The sequence below is a fragment of the Protopterus annectens genome, chromosome 3.part0 (assembly GCF_019279795.1).
Source record: "Protopterus annectens isolate FY-2018-M chromosome 3.part0, PAN1.0, whole genome shotgun sequence".
In the NCBI taxonomy this organism is placed as follows: domain Eukaryota; kingdom Metazoa; phylum Chordata; order Ceratodontiformes; family Protopteridae; genus Protopterus; species Protopterus annectens.
The window spans coordinates 906,921,282-906,940,379 of NC_056731.1; the positions used below are offsets into that span (position 1 = coordinate 906,921,282).

Sequence of the window (19,098 nt, forward strand, 5' to 3'; positions counted from 1 at the left end):
GAGGATCGTAGAGCAGATAGTATAAACCTGACTCATAGACCTCATGAGACTGCATATGAGGAAGTTACAGAGGTGGCACCTCTGAAGTGTGTGGCATCAGCCCATTTAACCTGTGGAGGAGACCGACCAATAGATACAGCTACAACATGTAAATGATGCAGGTGATGTTGGCCCTCAGGGCTTTTAAGCCAATCTGGAGACCAGGGGATGTGCACCTAGCCGGTAAACAAGCCGGTATTTTTGCCATTGAAGTGTTGGCCTTCACTGTAATGGTTTATGTAAACTTGTAGGAATTCTCTCTTAAACCATGTGTAGGTTGGCCATATGAGAGATCACCTTGCAATCTGAAGTAACATTCAAGGCATTTTAATTCCATTTTAGCACAGTGCAAATTGCCGTGAGTGGATGTTAGATAAGGGCATCTTTCTGGAACTTATTCACAGGTAAAGTGGACCAGAAGTAGACATTTTTGCTTCTCAGAACATAAATTGAAGAAATTCTGCTCCAGATTACCATGCAGGGAGGTTTGGACAGTGAGTATCATCTTTTGGACAAGTTTGCTTCTGTATACATACCCCTCCAGTCCTTCTTGCCCCCAGGTAATTCTGAAAGTAAGGGAGAAAGCCCATCCCCTTAGTGTGAAGGTACGAAGCCTGACTGTGACCTAGATGAACTGTGTTGAATTAGCAGCACAGATGCGAGTGGGCACTTTTTCTGTTCTCCTTTTTTTTCTTTTTTCTGCTGGTTTAAAAATTATTACCCACTGGACAATAAGCAGAAAGTTTCATGCTTCTACTTTAACGTGTGTAGGCTTTCAATAGAAATTCATAAGGAAACAGAATGCAGATGTCGTTGCTTAATGTTAAGTTAAATGATTTATGAACTACACTAAGTATAAATGGCCCAGTATTAAGTGCTGAAGTGATTTATTAGATTCTTGAGTGTTTTGAAGGCTATATTAATGAAGCAGAGGATTCAACATACAAGCTTGATTTTTCTTTGTGAGCCTGCCTCACTGCTTGTGAGTAGAATACTGGATTACAGCCCTCTGAAGACTTTCTCACATGACTTTTCTAATCACATTTAGGGTGAGCCTTCTTTGACCCCCCCCCCCCATACTTTGCTCCACACTAGGCTTAAGAAGTGTGTATGTAGTTAGTCTGTACTACTGTTCTGATGTTCTCTCAGCCTGCATTGTTTGTAAAGTTCCTGTTTTAAATATGTAAGAGGCATTGTCTTTCCAGCTGTTTGGAAATTAACAGAAAGTGTTACGGTTATGAGGTGTTACTCGACTTCATCCTGTAGTCTAGGGTTTGATTCCAAGGAGCCTCCATTTGCCTACTGTGTAACACTGAGCAAATTTCTTAACCAGATAGTGTTCCAAGGCTGTAGCTGAAACTGTCCCTTTGGATCAATTTGCAATGTTAGTAAGCAATAAAAAAAATAAAACACAACACTGTCTCTCAGACAGTGATCAAAGAATATTTCAGATCATATAGTAGCATCAGCAGGTGTCACTGTAGCCAGTGGTTTAACTCACTGAGTTACTGTTCTTGGAAAGGAGTTTGGGGCCTTAATTGTTGATTGATGCTTGGCATTGATGGAGGCTTGGCACAGAGACTGGCCAGTGTGCTTGTTCAGAGAGCCCATGCACCAGCGCAGAGGTTACTTATTTTTCTCCCTGTAGTATCACCTAGATGCTGTTACTCGAGACATTAAAGGTATTTTCATGGTTTCCCAGCCACAGATCATAAATATTGGTAACAGCTTTTTTTACCTTTTGAGATCTCATCCTCCTTCAATTTTTTTTTTGTCAGCCTGCATGACATAGGCTAAACAGCAGAGTCTGTAGTTTTAACTCTTTTTGTTATTGCTCATAGTTGTACATTTTGAGATAAGTCTTCCAGAGGTTTTTGAAGTGTTACAAAGAGTTAAAGTGAAGCTCTGGAGTTAGTTGGGGAAATCTTTATATGAAGAACATAAAGTATTGCATTGTAACACTATAAACAAGCCGGTATGTTTTGCCATTGAAGTGTTGACCTTCATCTGTTTAGCTGTAGAGTCCAGCACTACATCAGTCTACAGGCAGTGGGGCAGCTTTCAGACCAGATACTGATTAATGATCAGAGGTGACAACTTTACTTCTTGAAACAGTGTCGGGGATATTGGGTCTGGAATTGTTTTAAGGACCACAGCTTTGATTAATTAAATCCTGCTTTTCACCTCTTATTTTGAATAAAATGAAAATGGACTAATAAAGGCCCTTACCAACTTAAAGTAAGCACAGTTCAGAATAATTTAGGTAAAGAGAAGCATTGGCTGTCCTGTCCTAGTTATCTAAAAAGCCCAATGACTCTCAGAACTGTCAATGCAACTAACTGATGAAAAAATCTTGTTTATGATGTCTAAGTCTTGACATTTTATAAAGACCCTTACTCCATTCTGATAGGAGGGCAAGCAGACTGAAGAGCAAAATCATAGTGTAGCAGTCCCCATGATGGACATTTTGAGTAAGAAAATATAAGAAACACCGAAGGGATTCTGATGCTGTAGTAGTAGTACTTGGAATACCAATATATGAAGAAAATACTTACTGTTTCAGTTTTAAAGCAGGATTTTTCTTTAGTGGACGTGTAGCCTGAGTTTCTAGACCTGACTTGCTCAGCACTTGCTGTTGCACTAGTCACTAAGCCCACCTACAGGTTGTTGTGATTCAGGTCTTTAGCACACATGTACAAAAGCAGACCCATTTTACTTCCTTTTGAGAATTAGACTTGAAGTTGCCACCTCTTCTTTCCTTAAAGTCTAGATGGCACCTGTCAGTTGATGGCTGGCTCTTTGACCTTGGGGCATCTCCTTTTTACCTTCCTCCCTCAGAGGTTAGCTAGTTGCTAGTGAGGATTGACTCAAACATTTCCAGCCAGGTGTACAAAAAAAAAAAAAAAAAATGGGAAGGGATGTGTTTGCAGCCTCTGGGATCAGCCACCCTTTGTAGTCACCTTGTGTGCCAATGGACTCTGCTGTATTGTCTTCTAGTTCACATTCTTGTCTCATAAATAGTCATCATTCAGTTTTTGCCTACAGACACAGACAAGAGTGAGCAGAGTACTTTTCTAGCTCCTGCTCTTTTGAGAAAGAATGTGGTGACTGAATCTTGTCATTTGTCTGGGGTATTGAAACCCCTTTTAGTGCGAGGAGAAGTCTCTTTAGTCCTGAAATATTGTTTCTAGTTCTGAGGTTAAGTCTGACGGAATTCACTTCATCCTTCTTCCTTTGAGCATTTGGCCACTGTTCCATTAGGATTGAGTAAAGTATAGCCCTTTCTATTAGGCCCCTCCAATCTTCTCCTTCCCAGGTAAGGATTTTGATAGTCTTTTCACTTGTGTGATAAAACATGGCTGAGCAGAATCAGAGGCTAGCCTTGATGTTGGAGCTGGATCTCAGATTGCACTCTTATTCCTAAAACTGCTTGTGACACATTACTTTTGCTTACCAGTCCTGCTTTACATCTGATTATTTGCTGAGTGTGTGACTTCAGCTACTCTCCAGAGTGGCTGCCACATTGTTTAGCTCTGATAGGATGTAAGAAATCTGTAGAGTGAGATTGTGCTGTGAAGCTATATCCAAAGCTAACATGGCTAGCCTACAAAGGGGGTAAAGACTTTGTTCCCCCCTTGCTTGTTGATGTACCATGACTGTGGTATTGTCTGTAACAACTTAAGGGGTCCATGGGAGAAAATATAATTCAGAGAGTAGAGTGCTTTGATTAGAGTAAGAATCTTTTTTATATTTACATCCTTGGTGTCCCAAACACTTTGTACTATTATCACTCCTGAAACTGCTTCCCGGGCAAAGCCTGTGACATCGGTGGTGACTGAGTTCTTTTGGACCGTGGAGGTGGGCCTGAATTTAGAGAAATTTGAGGTCTCCGCTAGGTGATTTCTTTTCTGACAAACCCCAGAACTGGGAGGTACACTCACTCTACAGGCATCTTACATACAATTGGAGCTAAACAGTGTGGCAGCCACGCTGAGAAGGACAAAGGCAGAATTGAAGCTAGATCCATGAGGTCTTCCAAGATTTGATCCATCTGTGGAGAATTACTCAGGTAGACCTCTTTGCCTCCTCTCCGAATACTCAGCTGGCAAAATTCTGCTCCAGGACCCCATACAAGAAGACCTGGAAGACAAATGTCTTTTCCTTTCCTTAGATAGGAATGTTCCTGTATGTCTTTCCACTAATATCCAGGCTACTTCTGAAGATTAAGAAGGAATCTCCTAAGGTTATTGTGGTAGCACCTTCTGGCCCAGGCATCAGTGGTTCTCCCTTCTTTTGGAAATGGCCAGGGGCAATTACCACAGGCTTCCTCACAGAATGTATCTACTCACACAAAGGCAGGGGTGTTTGCTACACCCCATACCCAATCAAGTTCCAGCTAACTGCCTTGATGATAGGATCTTAATTCCCTGTAGGCAGCTGTTTACTGAGGACATGCAATAGGTGATACTGGAGGCAAGAAAGCCTGCTAATAGAAAGTTACATACTAGAAAATGGAAAAAGGTGTCTAGTTGGCACCAACAACATAACCAGCACCCATTCAGAGCTAATGTTTTTCTGGTTTGACAATATTTATATAAATTACTATCCTTCTTTACTCCTCCATGAAGATTAGTTTATCAGCCATTTCAGCATATCTTCCCATGGATTCTCCTGTCAATGCTTTTTCATGTTAAAATGTTTTTGAAAGGGGTTTTTGCATAAGAGGCCCCCAAGAAAACTAGTGACTCCTCCTTGGTATTTTAATTTTGTGTTACAGATCCCAACATTTGCTCCATTTGAACCGGCTCATCTGGCTGACTTGAGGTTGTTAGCATAGAAAACTGTTTTACTGATTGGATCGCCCTGTCCTCTACAAGAAGAGCATCCAAATTGGAAGCTCTTATGATGATTCAACTCGGTCTCATTTTCCACGGAGACGGGATTTCTCTGAGAACTAATTTTTCTTGTATGTCCAAAGTCGTATCAGAGTTTACTTTAAGCCAAACTATCAGTCTCCCTGTTTTCTTTCCTGAACCTAAGAATGAGGGAAAATGGATAGTTCATACCTTGGATGTCTGTAGACAACACAGGTGCTATCTTGACAGAACAGAATCTTTCAGGTGTTAGGATATTTTCAATTCTTGTGAAGGTAAGAAGAAGAGACGACTTGGGTCAAAATAGACCATTTCCAGATGGTTGTCCAAGGCTGTTATCTTTTGTTTTTTTCAGTACAACAAAACTGTTCTAGGCAGGGTCAAGGCTCACTCTGCCAGGACTTTGGCTTCATCTGTGGCTTTTTGGAAAGAGTTGACTTCTCTAAGTATTCTAAAAACTGCAACTGGGTCCTCTGTATATACTTTTACAAAGCACTACAAGCTTGATTCCTTCCCTAGGTCTAATCAGGCTTTCCTAGGATCATTAACCAGGGGCTGCTGGACTCTTTCCCCCTTCCCTCTACAACCTCCCAAATGTAATATGTGAGGGTGATCTATCCATATGGCTAAGGCTACAGCAGCAGTGATTAGCATATTGAACATAGTACAGTTGTGTAAGTAAACTTGCTATAGCTGTAAATGTTCAAATGAACTCTGCTGTAGTAGCCATTCCCTTCCTCACAACATCCCCCTTTTTGTTTTGTGGATTGTGCCAGGGTGTGTAACGTCTGAGCACATGAAATTTGCCCTGAAGTTTTGGAAGCTGGTAGGCTGTTATATCCTTGGCAGGATATTTGCCATATAGCTTAGGCTACTGCAGCAGTGATCATTTGAACATCTACTGTTATGGTAAGCTTACGTATAAAACTGTTTATGGGAACAATGTGGTGTCCATCTCCTTATGTATCTTCAGCTATTGTGGTGCTTTAGGAAAAGGAGATATTTTTACATCTCCCAGCTCTGCTACTGAGGATACTTTCTTTGGAGAGGCCATAAAACTCTTCAAGGCCATATTAGTGTGGCCAGTTGCAAAAAAAAAAAAAAAAAAAAAAAAGCTAATCTGGGGCAGACAGAGAAGAAGCCCCAAGTCATCCCTCTCTCAGAGCTGTTATTAAATATGCCATTTTTGAATTTACAAGTACTTTGATACAGAGAACTTAACGTAATAAGGGTAATCCCTTGCATCTGTGCATGTCATTACATTATGACTGCATGATAAGATAAAGCTGTTTGCAGATGATGCTGCTATTTTTGGTTTTGTTTGTTTACTTGTTTTTTTTCCTAAGTATATTTTTGGTTCCAAGTAGCATTCTGACCACTAGTCTGCTTACTGGAATCCTTGAGGTCTAGCTTGTTTTCCAAACCGTAGGCTGTGTTTTGGGTGTTGGGCAATCTAGGTCTAAAAAAATGATGTCTTCTGGTCAAGAAACTGCAGCAGCTTCAGAATAATGTCATTCTGTGTGCTTCATTGAAGATATTTTATATGCCCAGTCCCCTTTTGGCTTAATGATGCTCTTGTTGCAAAGACCTACATTATTGCTGTTTGTTGCATGTTCGCATGCGTTGGCTCACGTGCAATGCAGCATATTTCTTGGTATGACTGACGCACACTCCTGAAAGTAGCCTGCTTTTCTTCTTGTCCTCCAGCAGATGTTTTGCAACAGTGAGGCCATGCTGAAACATTCCGTCTGGGATGGTTGCATTGACTTCTGCTCGCTCCCATTCCCCTCCCAGCTAGCTACTGGCTCCTTATAGAACTTTCTTTCTGTATAGTGTTCAGAATTGCTTGGATTTATGTTATTTTGTATTCAATAAAAGTGTTTCAAGAAAAAAAAAAAAACATGTCATTGAATCAATCATTGAATCCCCGAATGACTTGGCGCCAGCCTGCGGGAATATTTGTTTCAAATAAGTGACTGGTGTCAAAATCATTGTCTGAAACTAAATGCCAAAAATGCATTATTGTATCCTTTTGAGAGGTCACCTACCCAGGTATTATCATCTCATAAGAGCAGTACACAAGCAAGGTCTTGGCGGAGGATCTAGATTTCATTGTCTCCATCAGCAAAGTGGAGATAATATGAATTACCCGTGCTCTGTCACGATTTGATTAACTGTAAATCATTTCTAAATCTAGCTTTATACTAAGGATTACTACAAGAAGTTTGCTAAATATATGCCTTCTGATTTTGTGTGTGAGACTTGAAGAAAGGGACTTGAAAGTCTTTCAGATAAGTTTAGCTCATCTCTGCAGAGTTGGCTGCTTAGAGACAGTACAGGTAAGTCAGCAGATTAATTATAAAAATGGATTTTGTCAGTGGTTCGTGGTCATCCGTGTCCATATTCTGAGTAATTCTAGAGTAAGGTGGGAATACTGGGTAGGTAGGTGTAAAAACATGCTGAGTAGTAGGGATGGTATAATGAATGAATGGTTACTATGAGTAGGACGTTAAGGGAGAGTGGAGGGAAAAGTGAATCGGCAGTTTCTAAGATGCATTGGTAGAAGTTTCTAGATGTGTGTGTATAGATATAAGATTTACTTTTCATTTGTTTGACAAACACGAATCTCAACATCATGAAGGTAAACAGCTCTATATCGAAAACATCGACTTCCTAGTGCATTCAAATATTGTTTAAAAAATAAAAAGCTAAGCAACGCCCCCATACCCCATGCTAATTATGTATACTAACTCGTATTGTACAATCCACAGGGAAATGCAATATTCCCCTACCTGTACATTGTCGGTCTCGCAGACTGTCGACTGTGACTACTGCAGTTGTTTTTTCTTGGTTCACATCATTATTTGTCCCATGTATTTGTGTGACATAACGTCTTATTTATGTTTTGGTTTACATTGTTAACTGTATAGCATTATCGTTTTATGTTTTGACTGGTATATTTCACCCCAAGACTTCCTGGAAATAGGACCTCTGAGTCTGGCATTCCTGGTTATAAATTAATTTAAAATAAGTGAGACAAATATACTTTGTTACACAATTCTTCATTGTTTTGGCATTAGTCGAGAACATGTGTATAGTTGGTACTTTTTAAAAATTGTATGCTAATTTGTGGTATGCTGTAATTCTTTCTACTTCTACAAAAGGACTATGTACATTTCTCATATAAATGTAATATGTCAAGTTTTTTTTTTCAGTTCATTAGAGGTGTAGTATCTCAAATTTGGGGTCTTGCTAATGCATTTGTCTTTTTGAATTTTTTTTATCTAAAGGTTACAATTCCACTGTATAATTGACTCACAGTTAATGATGGATATAAGTATTATTCAAAAATGTTAATGTTTTTTTTGAGAGGAGCAGTAATTTTTTTCAGTGTTATCAGTGTTATTGAAATACAATTTTATGCAAATCCACGGTGGTGCAGCGGTAGCGTTGTTGCCTTACAGCAAGAGGTTCTCCCGTTCGATTCTCAGCTAGTGTGTGGGGAGTGCCTTCTGTGTGGAGTCTGCATGTCCTCCCCGCGGGTCGAGTAGCCTTCCGAAAGACATGCCTGAATGGGCGTGCCTTCGTTGAAGGTTGGGCGTCAAGCTGGCAACTCGGCACTGTGAAAATCTACTGCCAATCATTAGCGGACCGGAGTTCAGCTGTGGCGACCCCTAACCGGGAAAAGCCGAAAGACAACAACAACATTGAAATACAATTTTATGTCTTGTTGGATGTACTTAAACTAGGTCACTTGAAGACTCTTGGAGTGTTACTGGAAAATACACTTTCAACCTCATTACAAAGTTTAGGAGGAACAATACTGGATGTGTTATGTTTAAAAAAAACTCTTTAGATTTATTGGTCTAAATTAAGTTATTTTACTCATAAAACTTTCTTTCTGTGTAGTGTTCCGGATTGTTTGGATTTATGTTCAGTAAAAGTGTTTCAAGAAAAAAAAGTGTCAATCACTGACTCCCCAAATGACTTGGCCATCCTGCAGGAAGATTTGCCCAACTAAATAACTGGTGTCAAATCATGATATGAAACTAAATGCCAAAAAATGCATCATTGTATTCTTTGAGAAGTCATCTACCCTAGTGAACTACCACACTGGCAATACACCCCTAATAGTTGACCCACTTGTTCAGGATTTGGGAACTTATGTGAACAGTGACCTAACTTCTGATCAGCATGTCTGTTGTAAAAAAAAAAAAACCTACACTGCAGAGCTTATAAACAAAGGGATTATGTCTAAATCTAGGAATGTCATTGTTCCCCTTTATTCAACCCTCATTAGGCCAGTCTTTGAGTGTAATGCCATTTTGGCATCTATCTGTCCAGATACATGGAACAACTGGAACACCCACAGAGATTCCTTACTAAAAGGATAGAAGGCATAAACAATATGTCCTACATGGACCAGCTCAAAGCCCTGTTACTATACTCTGTATTTTATAGACTGCTAAGAGGTGACGTGTGTCTGGCATACAAGGCATCCTGCAACCCATTACTGATGGCTTTACTGCATTTCAGCAAGTCAGATGGCTACAGAATTACTTGGTGTAAAGATCTAAACCTCTTCTGCAACATCATTTGAACAGTTTGGAGGGAGAGGTATATTTTACAGAGGATACTGCTGCTGTGGAAGAGACTCCCCATCCACATAAAACAAAGTTCATCCTTTTTCCATTTTCAAGTTCAACTTGTATCTATAGATGGGAAATAGTAAATCTACCCCAGGACTGCCGCCTAAGCTACTAATGGACAGAGGCAGCTCCTAAATGCTTTATCCCATGCATAGGGTTGCCAGATGTCCCTATTTGAATGGGACTGTGCTGGGATCAGTAGCCCAATCCCGAGTGCCGCACTGCCAAGTAAAATCCTTGTGAAACAGCCTCTGCTTAGCGAGTTATAATTAGCCCGTATGCCGGTATACGAGCCAATCAAAAATCGCAAAGCCACTTCTGCTTAATGCCTGCTGTTCCGCATGAACGAAAGACTTTTTTTTTTTCTTTTTTTGGGGGGTGGGGATCTTCACTTAGCATTTTTTGTCCCTACATTGCCCTTCAGAAATCTGGCAACCCTGCCCATGCATGACTTCCCTCAAATCATGTGTGGTATTAGCTGGTAATATATAATTATCGACCATGGGATGGAAAAAGCTGATCTACAACCAAATGGAATAGGTTATTTTGAGCCCAAAAAAAAGGGGAAATTGGCTGGGCTTAAAATGGCCTGCAAGGGTAGCTAGCCTAGTACTTCGCTATGAACCTGTGTAATTTTTTAAAAAATTTCCACTAAAGGATTGTTCAAACCATGGCTTGTTTGTTGTAAGTCTATCAACCAGTCTTAACATTTTCTTTGTGTAACAGTGATGCAAAAAATAGTGCCATGTGCATGTCTTAATTTTGTTTTTTCTTTCTAGGACTTATTGGATCACTCTTGCACATCGGGAAGTGGCTCAGGTTTGCCCTTTTTAGTGCAGCGCACAGTTGCAAGACAAATTACATTAGTAGAATGTGTAGGTGAGTAGAAAAGGAATAAATCTGTTTAGAATGTTATGGTTATTTCATCATGTTATCTTAATATGTTTTATGCACTCCACCCAGCTGCATCTTTGGCTGACTGGGTTGCTCAGTGGCTAGAAAGCAATTGTTTTTCTGTCATGCAGTGATTGTTAATGTGTTTGTGTAATGTAGGCATTTTGCTGTCTGTATATTGTGTGCCAGAATTCTGCACCACTTTCTCCCAAAGGTGTGTTCTTGTGAAGGGAGCTATGACTTAACTATTCACACATGATCGTACATGTGATTTTTTTTTTTATATAAGCATTTGTTTGCATACATATATGCATACGCAAGATAAAGGGTTAAACGAGAGCATTCATAGTAAGAATGACCGTATTTTCGGACACGAGCTTCAGGTAAAAGATTTAATTTTAGACCTGACAGGCTAAACCCTATTGTAGACTTTCACTGGAATTTATAGTTTCAGATTGTAAAGTGAGTTCTATGTTTCATTCAGGAAGTATTTGCTGTAATTTTTTATTTAGTTATTTCTATTTCTAGTAATTTAACTAGGTTACCAGCAAGGTTCAAATGCCCATTTACAGTGCAGGTGTTTTGGCTGGTTGAGTGATTTGCACAGAGACGCATGGTTATCAAATCTGCAAGTAGAGACTGAGGAGCTTAAACCCAGGAGAACAGGATACAGCTTGTTACAAGCTTATGGTTTTAACCATGTTTGCTTTACTTCCAGGTGTCTGTCACCTGTAGGTTGAAAGGAATGTTGTTTGAAGATCTGGGAGACTGACGGTTTGCTGTCGGTGTGTCTGCCTGTCGGTCTCCCTGTCTGTGTCTGTGTTCACATGCAAAACCACTCATACCTACTTTTGTGACATGATTAGGATAGACTTGCTTGTTAATACATCTGAACAGGATAGGTGGCCTGTTTTCAAAATGACCCTTTCAGCAATTGCTCGGGTGTACAACTAGATTACATCATGAAGTTTCCTTCAGCTTGCACTTGCATATGCTTGAGAGAAATTTGCACAAACTGGCCTGTATGAGATAATTGGACATTTACAAGTTTGATATTCTGAGATGTATGTATGTCCATAAGATAGTACAGGGTTCAGCTTTTTAATAATCACATTGTCACTTGTAGGCATGTACTTTGCTTATTTTAGTAGTTGAACCCTGAATGTGCATTGTACAGAGAAGCTAAAACTTGACTGGACTGTTTATAGATTGAAACAAACGTAAATAATATATAGATAATATTAAATAAATGGGTCTATATTATAAAAGTGAGGATTTCAATATGCGAACACTATATGGGCGACACCAAATGGTTGAATATTGAAAACCTCGCAAGTGTGAACGGAGATCGCCGTAGGGAATTCTTTCCTTTACTTCAATGTAGTGCGATCTCAGAGTTGGTATATTTAAGTAGCGGGGGATGTGGGGGGTGCAGGGGGGCTTGCCCTCCTGCTCAGAGCGATCAGGTAGGTTTTTGTTTAATGTTTACATTTTTTATTTTTGTTTCGAAGTTTCACAGCTTCACTCATATTGTGTCGCCCATATGCTGTTTGAAGTTGTGAAACTTTGTTCTTATAATATAGACCCAAAATAAAACGCCTATTGGTAATTAGCGGTTTGTGTGTTTGTATAGTACTAAATCAAACTGTACTTCACTTAAGACCATTTGTACAACAGACAGTGCATAATCTATTGAAGCTGCACAGATTATAAGTCATAAGTAAGAAAACTTGAAAAAAGCCCTTAGGAAGACCATGCAGTCTGTCTCATTTTCTGCTGTTCTACTGGTTAGCATGTAATTTGATGGACAGCAGTATGTCTAGCCTTTATTCGTTGGTGATGCCTATGTTTGCAGCTTAACTTTTCCTTTAGATGCTGTGTAAGAGCTGTCCTGGATTGAGTTTGGTTGTATGCTTGTTTTGGATATTACTTTGTTAGGAATTCATTACTGGCTTGAGCATGGTGCATAATTCCCTTCTTGGATATCCACTGTAATAGCTAAAATTGGACAGCACTGTAAGTGTTTTAGTTCCTACATTTAAAAAAATCGCTTTTGTTTGGCACTGAATAAGTAGATTTATAGGTAATTGCTAATCATGCAGTCCAGTAGGTATCATTAAGGGGACTAGCCACATTTCCAAATTGTACCAAAGTACTGTCTACCTTCTGTATCACTTTGAGCAAGTCACTTAATCATGTTAAGGTGGAATATTCAAACCCTTGTAGGCTTTGCACAGGAAGCAACTTGTTAAAAATCTACAACTTTAGTCCTGAATTAGGGCCACACAGTGGCACAGAGTATAGCATTGTCACCTCACAGCAAGAAGTTCCCCGGTTTGATTCTTGTCTGAGGTGCCCTCTGTGAAATATCTGCATATCCTCCCTGTGTTAATGTGGGTTTCCTCCTGGTGCTCCAGTTTCTTCCCACATTCCAAAGACATGCATGAACACTCACACCTGTGGCCAATTTAGAGTGCCCAATCCACCTACTGCAAGTGTGTGGTGTGGAAGAACTACTGCGGCAGAACTAGCCACCTGGTGATGTAAACCTTGGCTGTAGGTGATTGTCACTGCTGAAGTGACACCCCTACACCATATGCAAAAATGGGGAAAAAAGGGGTTGTGGATGTCTTGCCTTTTGAATTGTCTATACAGTGGCTTTGTTTTTTCTGATGCTGGTGCTGTGAACCTGTATACAAGTGTGCAAGTGTAAGGCTTAGTTAGATGTAAAGACAGATGCAAACAAAGGGGACTCTGTGTTGAGTTTCAAGAAGAACTCTTCCATTTCTTGCTGACGCCTTGTCTCTTAAAAATACTGATACTTCCAGGCCTTGTTTAAATACATATTTATTTTGCTTTTGAGATATGTAAATGATAACTTGTTACCAGGATATGGTTGCTCATATCCAGTTGGATATGCTGCATACCACTCTACAGGAGCTTTTTAATTTATTGTAGTGCCAAATTTTTGTGTCTTTCGGCTTTTCCTGGTTAGGGGTCGCCACAGCTGAACTCCGGTCCGCTAATGATTGGCAGTTGATTTTACGCATCGCTTGCCAGGCCTGACGCACAACCTTCAACAAAGGTACGCCCATTCACACATGTCTCCACGCAGAAGACACTCTAGCTGAGAATGGAACTGACTGTGAGGCGACAACGCTACCGCAGCACCACCACCGAGGGTATTGTAGTGCCAAATAATATGCATTTTACGTTATGAACATACGAACAGTACTGAGCAAGGGTTGCCTTAGCTATGTGCACCTTGCAGTAGACATACTTGAAAGTTCTTGCCACCCTTTTCAAGTAGTTAATGCTCACCTCCCGAATCAAACAGGTTTGTACAAAACCCTAGTGTAAATGTATGTTCAGAACTTCAGATGAAAAAAACAGGTCCTGTCCTGCTTCTTGGACAACAGACATTTAAGGGGCAGCCATACCACCATTTGAAGATGCCAAGTAACATGAAATCTGAACTTACCCGATCATTTAGAGACCAGGATACAAACGAACATAGGTTTTATACATTTAACAGTGGCTTTATCAATTAATCAAAGTAAACCAAGCAACTTCATTGTTTAAGTCACAGGGTGGACATGTGACCCAACAGGTAGTATATGTACCATGTAAGTATTTAGAAACAAAGTAGCATGCATTTTGTTGTTTGATGATAAATCAAAGCACATCTCTGTGTAAATAACATAACAGACTATGCTGATTCTGAATTAAGACTGCTGCGTGACTAAGTAACATGCATAATGTATAGCTATTTATAAAAAAGGCAACGCTTAGTTTATAACCTATATAATAATATTTAACATATAAATGATAGCAAATCCTAAAAAAAAAAAATCTATGTAAGTAATGCAACACACTTTACCCCTTATAAAGACTCTAAATTAGAACATACAGAATCCCATATTTGATCAAATAGCACCATCAAGTGGTCAAAACAATATATATATATATTTTTTTTTGTAAAAGACACATCTAGAATAAACACCTAAGGGAACTTTACTCTTTTTAAATTATATTTGTATGGTAACTGTAACACTCGCATACATAAGTAGGAAAACATTTTTTTTTTTTTTATCTGTATGCCAATATGCACTTGCTCACCCGGTGTATACCAGGACTTCTTTATAAAGCATATAGCTAATGCTACTGTAACAGTGATCAATTATGAAGAACAAAGTTCATAGGTTCATACTAGGCTATCTGCCCTAGGGCATTTATAAGCCTAGCCAGAGTGTGTTTGGCTTTCGCCACCCATTTTAAATTAATTTTGCTAAGCCCTTTTTCGAGGTTAGTATACTGTGCCTCTGTCTAACAGTGACACAGAAGAGATACCCGGGGTAAACCTACGATCTCCCGTCCACTCATCAAGATTCCTCTTGAAGAGAGTCAATGAGGGACTCTGCCTAATCTGGACTGGGATTTTATTCCAGAGTGAAGGGAGCCTCTGGGTTATGAATCTGTCCCTCCAGCATGTCCTATTTATTTCAGTGCTGAGGTTCAAGTCTCTCGAGCGCGTAGCTCGATGGGATTTGGATTTTCTGAGGTGCAGCATGTCCATTAATTCCGGGTTGGACATGGCTTTATACATCAGGCACAGATAGCCTCTGAGTAGGCGGTATGCCACTGAGTAGAGCTGGAGTTACTTTAACCGGGCAGCATATGGCATCTGTTTGAGCCCTTTGATCCTCTTGGTGAGGTACTTTTGGGGTCTTTCCAGTTGCTGCAGGTGTCTGGTAAGGTACATCCCAAAAGGGACATTGTACTCAATTATGGGCCTGATGAGGGATGAGTAAAGAGGCACGATGACCTCCCCTGATCTAGATGTGAAATCCCTTCATGATTAGGTGGGCTATATAAAATGTTTTTCTAACCACTTTGGCCACGTGGTTGTCAAATGAGAGATTGCTATCAACTTGGGTCACCAGGTCCCTAATTACTTCTTCTGTACTTAATGGATTACCACCTATGTGGTAATTTGTGGGCACTTAGTTTTTGCCAAAGGGGATGACTATACACTTTTTGGCGATTAGCTTGAGGCCATGGCACTGGCACCAGTTGTCTGTTTCTATGAGGCCCTTTTGGAAGATGCTTGTGTCGGCTGGAGAGTTGATTATGGCGCCCAGTTTGCAGTCATCTGCGAACTTGGTCAGCCACAGTCCTTCCGTGTTGGCCTGTACCTCCGAGAAATATATACCGAACAAGAGAGGTCCCAGGACTGAGCCTTGTGGGATGCCACTTGTAACTGGTTTGGAGTCTGACATGGCTCCAGCAGTTCTAACCATGTGGGTTCTGTCCTTGAGTCAGTTTGCAACCCATCTAGTGACATCGGGGTTTATATTTAAGCTGGTGAGCTTATCTATAATGCCCGAGTGGTGTATTGTAGCAAAGGCTTTTGCGAGGACCAGGTAGGCTGTGTGGACCACCTTCCCCTCGTCAGTGGCCTTGGTGACTGTTTCAAAGAAATCGACCAGGTTTAAGAGGCAGGATCTGCCCTTAACAAAGCCGAACTGGGTTGGATCCAGTGTCTGTAGGTCCCCAATATCTTTATTTATGAGGTCCATGATGATCCTTTCCATAGCTTTGCAGACCAAGCTAGTCAGGCTTATGGGGTGATAGTTTTCAGGATCCGTTGAGGCAACACCTTTGTGGAGAGGGACCACTGTTGCTGTATGCCACTCTTTGGGTAAATATCCTGTAGTAAGGTTGAGATTGAACAGTAGTTTTATGTTTGGGTTTAGCTCTTCTTGGAGTTCATGTAGGACACAGCATGGGACACCGTCTGGTCCCATTGATGCTGTGTTTTTTGCTTTGGAGAGGGCGGCTCTTACCTGAGCATCTGAGATGTCAGGGGGGCAGCACTCTGCTGGGATAGATATTTGCCCTTTTGATGGGGAGTTTGCGCTGAACCTGTCAGCTAGGATGTTGGCAATGTCTGTGGGTTTGGTGTATTTTTTGTCATTTTGGACTAATTCTGAGCATATCTGGGAATTCCCACCCAGGTTCCTAACATAAGTAAAGAAAGCCTTGTGATTATCCTTAGTGTCCTGTGCAATTTTTCTCTCGAAGCTGGCCTTAGACGATTTTATGAGTGCCCGTAGTTTTTTGCTAATACTGATCAGAGATGCTTTCCCTTTTTGGGATTTTGCTCTATCATGTAGTAGCTTCCTCCTTCTATTGTATAGTTTGTTTATGGCTGGGGTCCACCAGACAGGACGTCTGCCTTTGGAGGATTGGGTCTTGGTTTTATTTGGGATTGCATGATCCATGCATTCCTGTTCATAGAATGCGTTTATAAAGGATTCTGCGGTCTGGGCCATTTTTTCCACAGGCCCAGGGGCTTTGAAGGATTTCACCTCGGTTTTGAGGAGTGTGAAATTTGCTTTAGAGAAGTTTTTCATTGTGGTTTTCTGGGCAGGGGGTGGGGTCGGGATGTGAATATCCAGTGAGATTAGTTTATGGTCTGATCTTACCAGTGAGGGATACACTTCTGGTCTGGAGCATAGAGTCCCCATGTTGGTGATGATCAGGTCCAGTATGTTTTCCCCTCTTGTGGGAGTGGTAACACGTTGTTCCATAGCATTTGAGTTTATAAATTCTAGGAACCTTTGGGCTAGGGTGTTGGAGCTAGAGTAATGCTCCCAGTCTATGTTTGGATAGTTGAAGTCGCCCAATATAATGGTGTTTGGAGAGACCTTCATATTTTCCAGTGTTCTCAGGAAGGCCGAGTGGGGTTCCTGGGTTTGGGAGGGTGGTCTGTAGCAGGGTATAAACTGGAAGGCAGTTTTACCCACTGTTAGTTGCACATGGATAGTCTCTGTTGCTTTGTGCTGTGCCACCATCCTGGAGGTGTGGGTATCTTTGATGAATATTGATACTCCCCCTCATTTTGTGGTTCGGTCCAAGTTTTGGGGCCGAAAAGCATGGTATGAGGTATAACCTGGTAGTGCTGGGGTGCTCTCGGGAGCCTTGAACCAGGTTTCTGTTACTGCACAGATATCGATGTTCTCCATGCTAAGGAGAGTTTCGAGTGCGTGCATCTTGAGGTTTAGACTTCTGGCGTTGTGTAGCATTACACTTAGTTTCTTATCCCTTGTGATACCTATGGAGGTGGGTTTGTCTTTTGAGCCTTGCCTAAAAAAGGCACTATGGGGGTAGCAAGAGCCTTTGCCAATATCCGAAAGCCCAGGGGTGACAGGTGCAAGCCGTCCCTAGTGAAGCATCATGGCTTGTCGAGCATGTCATCCCAGCCTGACAGGCATTGGATCCCCTTTGAATGACACCAATACTTAAGCCAGTTGTTGAAATTGATCATCTTGTCTTCATATTGTGGCATCATTCTTGGTGAGGGTAAGATGCTACTCAAGGTCAGGGTCATAACGGCCTGGGCTACATGCTCAGAGAGCTCCTCTATGTCTCTTTTCATGTAGTCCAGGGAGGTACGTCTCAGGCCATTCACACCAGCATGGACAATGACTGAGTCATATTTGTACTTGCCTTGATGTGACCTGAGTGCTTGTGTTATGTGGCGGATCCTAGCGCCCAACAGGCAGCTCACCGTGACCTTCTCCTTCTTCAGCCTGGTGAGCGGGACGTCAGAGTGCCTAACGATAGTCACCTATTACAAGTGTATCAGGTGTGTTGTTTAGCCTTAAGGGCTGTGACTGTTCGGCACACTTGGTTTGTGAGCTATGTGTTGCACGTGATTTGTTTTGGGGTAGCGGTTGCTTGGCTGTCTCTGCTGCTTAGGCAGATTTTTATTTAGAGCCTCTGAGTATGTTTTTGTGTTTGGTTTGATGTCGTGGTAGGTCTATGTGAGACTGGAATTGTAGTGAGTGTGGTTTCCTTCTCCTCCTGACTGGTTACGCCAGTATTGAGTTTAGAGAGCTTAGCCACCAGTTTGGCTATATGGTTACATCTCTCACGTGTTGGAATTTGTTGGGAGGAGGAGAGGGTTGTCTGTGTACATGAGGCATTTGTAACATTGCCTCAAGATTCCCAGATTCACCAGCTGGACCGGAGAGGAGATTGACAACTGACCTTTGGACATGCTAGAATAGTATTGGGAATTCCTTTATAATTGAGGAACAAGGTACTCAAGGGAAGTTTGTGAGGGTGTAGTGCTTTTAATTTTTTAGTGCTGATTTATATAATTGCTTTAGTGAGCAAGTGTCAGGTAACTTAAATGCAATGTGTTACAGGGAACTTAAATGCAAAAATGACAAACAGTAACTTTCTTTCAAGTGAAACAAGGAAATAAGTACAGTAAGCAATTCAGATATCACTAGGGATCCACAGAAGCGCTGAAAAGCCGCATTTTAGGTGGAATTAGCGTTTCAGGGAAATAACAAGTAAACAAACAACAAGCATACAAACAAAGCTAGATTCAGCAGGCCTGGATCTAGTCTATGCTACAGCAAACAAGGTGTACCAATTTCAGTAAGAAACAGTTCAAATATGCAGGCACTATAAGCCTTTAACCAGAAATTCCCAGCTCAGAAGGGCAGAGTCCAGCCTCTTCTCCCACAAGAGTGCAGACCACGAACCTTCTTAATATAAAATAACTGGCCTGAAGCCCAAGTGCTTAAACCAGAACTAATACACTTTTAGAATAACAGACACTGAGC

General features: G+C 41.0%; 1 protein-coding gene across 2 annotated transcripts in view; it reads left to right on the forward strand.

Moving 5' to 3' along the window:
• Positions 1 to 19,098, forward strand: part of LOC122796618 (activin receptor type-1-like) — a 446,478-nt gene that overhangs the window by 253,416 nt on the left and 173,964 nt on the right. For both annotated transcript variants that reach the window (XM_044065233.1, XM_044065231.1), the window contains exon 6: positions 10,342 to 10,441. In XM_044065233.1, coding sequence (XP_043921168.1) covers positions 10,342 to 10,441 — 100 coding nt within the window. The remainder of the gene's footprint in view (positions 1 to 10,341; positions 10,442 to 19,098) is intronic.